The sequence below is a fragment of the Papilio polytes genome, unplaced genomic scaffold (genome assembly GCF_000836215.1).
Source record: "Papilio polytes unplaced genomic scaffold, Ppol_1.0 DF821289.1, whole genome shotgun sequence".
In the NCBI taxonomy this organism is placed as follows: Eukaryota; Metazoa; Arthropoda; class Insecta; order Lepidoptera; family Papilionidae; genus Papilio; species Papilio polytes.
Genome location: NW_013527915.1, coordinates 5,940 through 16,183, shown reverse-complemented (window position 1 = coordinate 16,183; position 10,244 = coordinate 5,940). Strand labels below are relative to the sequence as shown.

General features: G+C 32.6%; 1 protein-coding gene across 1 annotated transcript in view; it reads left to right on the top strand.

Moving 5' to 3' along the window:
- Nucleotides 1-10,244, top strand: part of LOC106109071 (guanylate cyclase 32E) — a gene marked incomplete at its 3' end in the record, with an annotated part of 29,882 nt that overhangs the window by 13,705 nt on the left and 5,933 nt on the right. Inside the window, exons 5-12 of the mRNA XM_013290471.1 lie at nucleotides 879-1,004; nucleotides 1,177-1,378; nucleotides 1,784-1,861; nucleotides 3,167-3,411; nucleotides 4,145-4,290; nucleotides 5,453-5,570; nucleotides 6,744-6,834; nucleotides 10,174-10,241. Coding sequence (XP_013145925.1) covers nucleotides 879-1,004; nucleotides 1,177-1,378; nucleotides 1,784-1,861; nucleotides 3,167-3,411; nucleotides 4,145-4,290; nucleotides 5,453-5,570; nucleotides 6,744-6,834; nucleotides 10,174-10,241 — 1,074 coding nt within the window. The remainder of the gene's footprint in view (nucleotides 1-878; nucleotides 1,005-1,176; nucleotides 1,379-1,783; nucleotides 1,862-3,166; nucleotides 3,412-4,144; nucleotides 4,291-5,452; nucleotides 5,571-6,743; nucleotides 6,835-10,173; nucleotides 10,242-10,244) is intronic.

The window sequence follows — 10,244 nt, the reverse complement described above, 5'->3', positions numbered from 1 at the left end:
AAGTGGAGTTTTTGTACATTAAATTAAGCTGATGATTTACAAAACATTATTTTTAAATGCCCAGTCTTTCCCATAATGTATTCGACAGGTAAGCTGAAACTTATATATATATACAGTCATAGTGTCTGTCTAATTAACTTTTTTAAAACTTAAAAGATTTTGATTTGTATTTTTTTTTCATATGAAATGTAAGAGATTAACAAGCTCTTGTACTGGTATGCATAAGTAATAAGTCGCACGTACGTTTAATATATTGCGCAATTCACGTCACAGAGACAAGAGATCTGATACATTACTACATATACGTTTTATATGCATTATCATAATTATATCTAAGCTAAGCCTATATAGCCATTGTGTAATTTTTAATAAGTATAATAAGAGGAAGTTTAGATTGATAAATTAACTTGGAAAGATTTTCCAATTTGCTCATTACCTCTTAATACAGTATTCAAGCTTATATTTCACTAGATTACTTATTAATATCAATACACGCAATGCAGACGGTTCAATGAATGATTTAACATTAATTCATCCTTAGCTTGATCAAGGCAGTGAAGTAAATTGCTTGTGTCAGTCTTATCCAACATTTTCAAGACACACAAGGCTTATGCAAATTTTAACCTCCTTCACTTTTCCTTTGTTTTTCTTATATTGTATACATCTACACAACGTCAATTATTTCGACTGCAAGGCATGAACAGAAGTCCACCAAATTGGTGTTTTTCAATCCGTCCAAATTTCGTATCCTTTAACCAGATATGTAGATGGTTCTTAAGCATGCGGCTTTCCTAAGATGTTATTCATAATTATTATTATAAAGTATTTCATTATTGATGTATTTGTGAGCTTTTCTTACAACTGAAGTGTATTTGCAGTTCTGCCGCGACGTGGCCAGCTTCACCCACAAGCGGGACTATGCGACGTTCGCTCGCACCCGGCCATCCGACATCGACATCTCGCGTGCTGTTGTTGCAGCCCTCACGCACTTCCAATTCATGCATGTAAAACATTTTATTAAACATCTTTATTAGACCATTAACAGACTCACTTAGATACCGTTTCATAACTGTGAATGAAGCAGTGAACGAACTGCGTGAATGATCAGGCTCATCATTTCCTGTTACATTTAACGTGTTTGTCAATATATTATAATAATTTGTGTAATTTTTGCAGATTTGTGTGGTGTACCTATGTGCGCCGAACCACGACTACACTCGGCTAGCAAAGGCTATCATAAAGGCAGCTAAGGATAGGCAGATAACAGTACTATCGGCCAGAGCTTACAATCAGCCGTACTTCTATGAAAATATAAAAGAAAATGTGACCCGAAATCCTTTCATAGACGTAGTTAGAGAAACATACAAAACCACAAGAAGTAAGTGACGCAAATAAGTTACTTTAAACGAGAAAAAAAGGTTAACATTCTTTTTAATGTTGGCATAATCTTCACAAGCAGTTAATATTGAAAGTTCAGAACAACTTTCGTTAACATCATTTTGCAATTAGTTTAAATTAATAAATTATATTAAAACTGATAGTTAACCTTTCAATTGAGGAAGAGATTGCTGCATTTCGGTGTTGTAGTAAATATACATCTTAAAGCTACTTTTCGTAAAAAGAACCAGTTTTAATTTTTTTGTTAATGATGTTTTTTTTTGGTAATAAAGGTTAATTGGTTAAAAAATTTTACAGTTTAATTTATAAAATAACTTTTGATCAATAATGTCTTAATTAATAAAGTATATTTCTTATATGATTCAAGAACACATAATTTTTTCAGTTTACGTGTCCGTGGGTCTCTACCACGATCACATTGGACTCATGCTGGCTCTGGACTCTTTTAAATTACTGGATTCAGGTGAGTAAAGTATTTTAACTCTATCTCTAAAATGCTCTTTAGTTTTTTTGCTTTTAATCTTGATTAAAAACAAATGACAAGCGGTTAGAATATTTTTTAGATGTAAATGCATACTAAATAATATTCCCTACTTCATATTTGTAAAAGACTAGACTATATTTGATCGAAAAGTCGTACCTTTATGTCAACAGGTTATAAAATAAAGGCATTTAAAGTGCGACAAACAATAGCAGATGGTGTTATGAATGAAAAGTAGTGCATATCCGAAGCAATACAGTGCGATGAATTGTTGATATACAATACGGTCTTACGAAATACCATGTGATATATTATATGCCGGGGATGAACATGCTGTGAATTGTAACACTGCTGTATTTTTCACATTGTAAATATTTATAACTAGCTTTCGCCCGCCACTCCGTCCGCGTGGAATTTAAAACAAACAAACAAACTCTAACAAACATCCATCCATCCATCTAGTCTTTCGCTTCTATAATATAAATAAGATAGTAAGATTGAATATGGCTATAAAAATATTTTATTAAAAGTGTTACAAAATCATTTATGGATGACTAACTTTTGTAAATCCGGTGGCGATTGAAGAATGCACATTCAGGATGCGTTTTATTATGTACAAAATTATATCTCATAATATACTGTCAGATTCGACCTGTTTTAACTTTTTGATACAAAATATACAAATATTTTGTACTTTTTTATTCAGGGATTCTGTCTCAGTTTTTTTTAATATGAATATATTTTTGTAATCAATATTATATGTAAAACGTTCAGGGTAAGAATAGGAATGTACCTACCACTTATGCGTTAATAAATTATACAGTTAACGTTGCGTATTTTAAAATACGCAATGCTGATGTTAAATCTTTAAATCTCCTTAATCAGTCAAATCTTACACTGTCTAAATCTATTTAAACACAAACAATGATAATGTTATCCTTTTATATCCGAGACCTTGAATATCTTGTAGAGTGCAAAGACATGACAATAAAAAACAATTATGCAGAGGTTTTAAAAATAATTGGTTAACCTATTTCTAATTTAAATAAGCTAAACCATCCGGTAGCCAAGATCTTTTCCAATAAAACCATAGACGACGATTCCGGGAAAATACTATTTGACGCTCATAAATTAGTTATGCATAAATACTTACGAATGATGAAATTTATGGTTACACTATACTGATGTTCGATCCAATGTGCAAAGCCAATTTATTTCCATACCTTTAATTAACCATAAAGTATGGCTACCAAGCTTACATAGTGATATAAAGTAGACTGTTGACAGGCGAGTACGCGGCAATCGGCGTGGATGTGGACAAATACGAAGTTGAAGAAGCAACCCGCTATCTATCAGGGCCTTTACGTAACGAACCCTCTTCAAGAACTCTTCATGCGTTTCGTTCATACCTCGCCGTGGCACCGTCCCCATCGCCGTCGTACCCAGTTTTCGCGAGGGAAGTTAATACTAGACTCCAACTGCCACCGTTCAATTTCACCAATCCATTACTCAAGTTAGGAGGTGGGAAAGTGGTAAGTTTTCTTAACACAGTATATAGTATCTTAGATTATTTAATTACAAACAAGATAATTTCTGATATAATTTTATAAACTCTTAAAAAATCGCAAACGACGCTGTTTTGATTGTAATAAAAAGGGACGTTATATTTTGAAGCGAAACATGTTTATAAGATTAAAAAAGGTCTAAGTATGTAAAAAGCAATATTGGCAATACGCTCGCAACTAGCCGATACGTATGCGCATAATCACATTCTTTGTACGTCCTCTTTGTTCAACAACCGCTTGTAGCGTAATGTTATCCGCCATATTACAACACTACTTGTTTTCTTAAAGTTTTTACAGATCTATAGAATTTTTCTTTGATTTGTGTTTTGCAAAAATCTTATCTTTGGCAAATCTATGCTTAATATAAGAAAAACATGGTCTTTTGCCTACAACTATGTATTTATGACGAAAATGTTTACCAAACTCTTTTTAATGAAACTAAAAGTCGTACGCTGCATAAAACTGCAGTAATTCGTACTTTACATATTCTGCTCGCTTGCACTTTTTTAGATAAAACTCCACTAGTTTTTGCATCCTACTATTTTTGCATCTATGTTCTAACCGTATTTTCGTTGTTGTAAAACTTATATGGTTAGGGATGAACTATTAACGAACATTTTCATTTAAGTAGAAACGTTCTTTTCAACACGTTCAGTGCGCAGTATATCTTATATTATTGAAATAAATGTGATAACAACAGATCCGCGTAGAAGCAGCGTGGCTCCATGACGCGGTGTGGGTATACGCGCGGGCACTCGCCACCGCTCTCAGCATAGGAGAAGACCCGCGCGACGGCAGGGCTCTGGTTCAGTACATCAGGAACACCACTTATCGCAGCGTCATGGGGTAAGTTGATCCATGTCCTATTTACCTGTAAAATTATCTGTAGAAACTATTTTTAGTTACAAACACTTTATTAGAATGCTCGAGAACAAAGGTTTTTCGACAGAAATGTCTGGAATGAATACAAAAGTAACAATGTTTCTGTTTACTTAATCTTGTCTAATACTTGGATTCACCGAATCGTGAAATTAGCTAAATCAGATAATCTTTGGACCGGAACAATAAGACCAGTTAGTTTAATATCGTAGGTTATGACGCTATCTGCTCGAAGGACCAATAAAAAGAAATTGTAGACGGTGTTGGATATAAACACAACTTGTGAACTATCGCAATTGTCTCAGTGTTGCTACGTAATACGTGTACTTTGTAATTGTGTATGCTGACTGCGTACAATAAAACTATGCTACGAACACATTTTGGACATTGCTCCGTCGTACTTGTGATGCAGCCGGCATGCAAAATTGTTTAAAAAAAAGTCTTCCGGGCATTGTCCGCGCCGCGTGCTATTTCTCCAGACGTTACACTAATAGCTTTTATAGTTATTCTGTTCTATTATTAACTATCTGATGTCAGTGGATATGTTACGATTTTTCTGGAACTAAACAAAACTTTTTTTTTTGAGAGAAAATTCCTTTAACTTTGCGACACTAAGGAACATTATACTACTGAACAAAATAAAGGCGAAAAACAACGTAAACATCAACTGTATCCTTTATTTCTAGTTAAACATTCACTTATATTACTAAAACGAAATAACCCATAATTCATATTTGTTTAACCAAACTTCTGTGTATGAAATTTACGACATATCCCATTGTAACCACAACTTCAATAGATGTTCTTTGTCTTTTATCGCCGACGGGCTTTGTGTCACAAACTTTGTTACATACGGTCTTGTTTATTCTAACTGATCCAAAATTAGACTGACAGCACTTTATACTGTTTATATTCTTATACAAATGTACATTTCTGAATCATATTATATTTAAATTAAGAAATAACATATATTTTACAAACACATCTGCAATCATTTATTATCTATCTAAGCATAACAAAATGTGATACTTTGCAGTTCCACTTATGATATTGTTATGCTTTTTGTAAAGGCAGTCCCGCATAGTGTAGTTGGAACTTTACCTAAATCTTCATTTATTTTGTTGGTTAGATATTGGGTGCATATGGATGAGAACGGTGACGCGGAGGGTAACTACACTTTGTTATCAATGGACCCCGACAGACCTCCAGGACTCTACCCGCTTGCAGTCATGCACAAGAACGCACCGGTAATTATATAAATATTGTTTTTTAATTTGTAGCTTCAATTATAGTACAAGGGAATACAATAAATATAAACTTAATTTAAGCTTTTATAGTAATCTCTCGGAGAACGGGACACACTATGGGTCGCTAAACCAGCGTAGTATGTGTAGATTTAATAAACAAATTCGAGATCTTTCTAGAAAATTTTGTGATTTAAAATATGCATTTTATATTTTGCATACAGTGTTTTTCTTTTAAACGCCGTACTTTCCGTACTGTATTTTGGTATACAAATGCGAATTTGGGAACAAAGGCAATGAAAATCTAAACACAGTTGCATCAACTCGACTCGCATCAATATTTACGAAGTTAACGCCAACTTTATATGAGTTTATCCTCTTAACAGATCAGTCGTAGATGTTGCAAATATTTACTAATTTATAAATAAACCAAACACAATCCTGCTGCAGTGGCTCAGTCGTGTATCCAATCTGGCATTAATTTAAATACCTCTACAAAATATTTCACTTGAATTATTCGGCCTAGCTGTCAACTAACTGCCAAGAAAATTGACTCGTTATTTGTAAATAACGATAACATTCCCTATTTACGTAACAAAATATAGATGTCAACGCGATACATTAATTATAATTTATTTTGTGGGACATCTTATTTACATTCGAAGATGAAAAAATGAGTTTGTATAAATTGTCATACAAAGAGAGTTTGGAAACAAATTGCTTGTTATATTTAAAACATCACAGCATTTCTCTAGATATTCAAATATCGTGTCCGAAACGTACCGAAATCTAATATTAGTTTTAATAATAAAATAGACGGAAAACTTTTAAAGAGGGTAACATTCCTTTCTAGAAAATTCTTTGAATTTCAAATATAGAATGGGGTTCCTCTTACCCAGTGGGTATACATTGAAAAAAGTTCAAAAGAACTCATTCATTTTATTAAACTAAAATTGGTTTAATTAATTTATTGATTAATTTTAATAAATACTGCAATATTTATTTGAAAACAACACTTTATTAAGAAAATAGAAGTAGACGGTAACACTGTTTTAGAGTAATTGTTATTTGTTTCTACTGTGTTTATACAAAACTCTGATAGAAAATGTTGGTTAAATAAATATTTTTTTTACATTTCCACATGTCAATATTTACTATTTACACAATTGTGTACAGGAATTGAGATTCATGCGGGAAATGAGATGGCCGGGCGGCCGGGTGCCTCTCTCGGAGCCGCCGTGCGGGTTTAAGGGAGAAAAGTGCGTCAGTAAGTATAACATTATTATGTTAATACACATCAAGGGTACGCGCAAAATACCCACAGCGATCGTGAGTGGCGTTTTCGCTTTAGCCTTAATAGCTTACATGTGCGGTCCATTACTTAAGGTCGGTGATTTTGTTCGCTGTTGTGGTAAAAAACTAATAGTGTGCAGTCGGGGTCGACATTAACCGCAAGGCCGAGTGGAGAGGGTCGTGTGGACGTCATGAGGGCATCGCACGCGACTCCCGCGGCGCTCTACACCACACAAGAGTTACGTTTCAGACTACACTTAGCTTTCTCTTTACTACTAATCGTAAAACAAGCTCGCAGTTGTCTTTTTACATTGAGATATATTCTTTTAAAAGGGACATTTCTTTACATTCTGTTCCTTAGGGGATTGCTTACAATCCTTATTTATTTTACAGAAGTACTTTTAAAACACTAAGTTTTAAAAGAAACATACTTTGAAAAACAGGAGGATAAATATACAAGATTCCATAGTGTGTTACCAAGTCAGTATAAATGAGAAGGCTTCTCAAAGTTATTTTACGAATTAAATAGTCGGAATATAGTTTTTATTCGGACTATGGTTTATTAATTTAATCCATATTTGGAAAACTTAGTTTAACTAAGACTAAAAATAAGTAATGACGTAAATCTGTTAACATTGCATATTATGCTGTAAAAAAATCTATTACATTATGTCTTTTAACGTTACATCTGACAAATTGTAAAATCTTGAAAGGGTGAGCGTGTCGTTTGATGGCAGAATTTACGATACTATAAAATGTACAGCACGGCTTTATAATTTTTGATGTCCGTTGATATCATCATGGATAGGTACTCGTAAAATTTTAATAAAGTTGACAAGTTTTCTACATGGAAGAGGAATAACTACATTAGTGATTAAAAAAACAAAACTTTTCGATTTTAAAATTGAATTAACTAGTTACTATTTGCTAGTTACTAGTCTGTTAAAAATAAGAACTAAATATAAAACGAAATCGGATTTACCGAAGAAATATTTTAATAAAATTTTCTATCCTCCTATTTATTTTTTGTTATGATTTGTTTTAGTGAACTATTGCGACAAAATTTATTGCAACATGAATTACGTTTTAGCTACCGCTTTGTGTTGTGATATTTTTTAATTATTAGAATTACAATTTAAATTCGAAAAGTAGGTCATGACATATTAAGTTTTATACCATTTTCTTTGATATGTGGCTACATGTCGCAATAAAATATCTTAATTTAATATCAAACACAAATCTCGGATAATAACTTCGGATGGAATTATGTCATTGTTTTCATTTGTCACGTTAAGGATAACTTTTAACTAGATGTCTTTAAGTTAGCTCTTTTTAGAATTTAAATTTAATTTACGAAAATAAAACTATTTCTTTTTATCTAAATTATAAAATCTTATTTCTTATTGATTTTATTTGGTAAATTAGCACCTAATATCTGTATAAAAGTTAGTGGCTAAAAATCTATAAATAAATAACGTATTATAGTATTTTATTATTCCCGAGGGGGAATTCTTTCGGAAATACCAAAATAAATTGTATCGATGTTTCAGATTGAATTAGACCAAATCTAATTCAATTTATTCGCAAAAAGATTTAGGCATTCGTGCTCACCGCTCGAAAACACGCTTTCTACATCGTGAAGTTACGGGATCACATTTCTTACACAAAGTCTATTTTACTACATAATTAACATAGCAAATAAATAGTATTCTTTGATAGCCACTTAACCTTAACATTTGTAAAAAAAACTTCTCGATTGATATTAACATTGTTTCGTCTATTAATTTTATTTTGCAAGAATTTGAAAATCTAAAGTTCCATAAGTTTATATTTTAACATTATATGTCTTATTTGAAAGTAAGGAAAATTATACGGATTTTCAGTTTGAAAAGAAGGGATTACGGGCTCCGAATGCTTTGTAACCCTCCGTCTATTTAATGCTTCAACTGTCCGCAAACATTCTTTGTATTGTGCTCTTATGAAAAACCACTGATATGTGATAAGAATATAAGCTAAAATTGAAACGAAATATTTCTTATCGTCAAATTCCACAACTAACAGACAGTAGTAGTATTATTGTCTGTACATAAGAGAAAAGTTTTAGGTTATGAAATTTAAAAACCTTTACTTATTTTCATAAAAATCACAATTGAGCCGTTGACTCTAAAGGAGTGATGTATCTACACCAAAAATATTTTCTATTATATCATAAACTGTTTTTATAGCTTCCAATATGTCTATCAATCCCTTTTATAGACTTTATTAGGGCTGTAGGTCCCCATAAAAGGGGCACAAATCTCAATTTTTACGGATTCAATAAATACAGTCAATTTTAGACAAAGAATAAAAGGTATCCTAAAAGTAAACTTGATAGGATTTCACTATACAACTACAACAGATAGGTTTGCTTTTTGCATTACCAACGCACTGGGCGAGACTTCTACGACGCCCAAACTGCAATACAAATTCATACCTATTTAATTTATTTATTTTGTAAAAGAGTATATAAAGCGAAAAAGCATTGAAACGGGTAAACGTTATCTGTGCTCTTCTAATTGAATGACCGTCTCATGTGTTTAGACATACCCGTGGTTGTAATTTATTTGTCTTATCTAGCGGCTCTATGTCCACGGACCGACGACCGCTGTCTCATAGATAATAAGGTTATTCAATTAATTTTGTGGAACGGCTCAATCCAGTCATCGTAACCTCTCACTCGTCTTGCTCGTAAACATTTTTATTAACTGTATAAAATATGCAGTTAATAAACTGGAGATTCGTTTATAATTTTGTTGAGGTTATAATATGCTTTGTATTTTTAACCATAGAATATTTATCTATTTGTCAAGTCGTTATTAACAAATAAAAATAATTACTATAATTATTGAATTTTGACTGTTGAGTAATTCTATATAATTGGTTCACATTTGGATAATACTTAGTCAGTTTTTTGTCAAAGTTGTTTGTCAAACAACGATCGAATTTATTCTAATTACTGCAATAGTTATTTATTACTGTTACACTTTGGAAACTGGACGGATCTTAATAGCTCGCCCAGAGTTAATCAAGTTCTGTTTGAGTTACAAACTCTTACTAAAGTCCAAGCTTAAGCCTTCGATTGAATCTACTCGGGCGCGCATTTATGACAGCAAACGATTAGGAAAGTTTAAGGCTGCAATTTATGTTTTATGCTGTTTGGAGTAATATAAAACAATGAAACCAACTTCGGAAACCTTCTAAAGGATCAATAGAAGTCCTCTAAGGATTTAATTCATTTAAGTTTCGTGTAATTGTAACGTTTGTTATGTCGCAGGTCACGTGGGTGCTTGGGCATTAGGTGCATCTGGAGGTACTCTAGCGTTGCTGGCGTTAGCTGCACTAGCG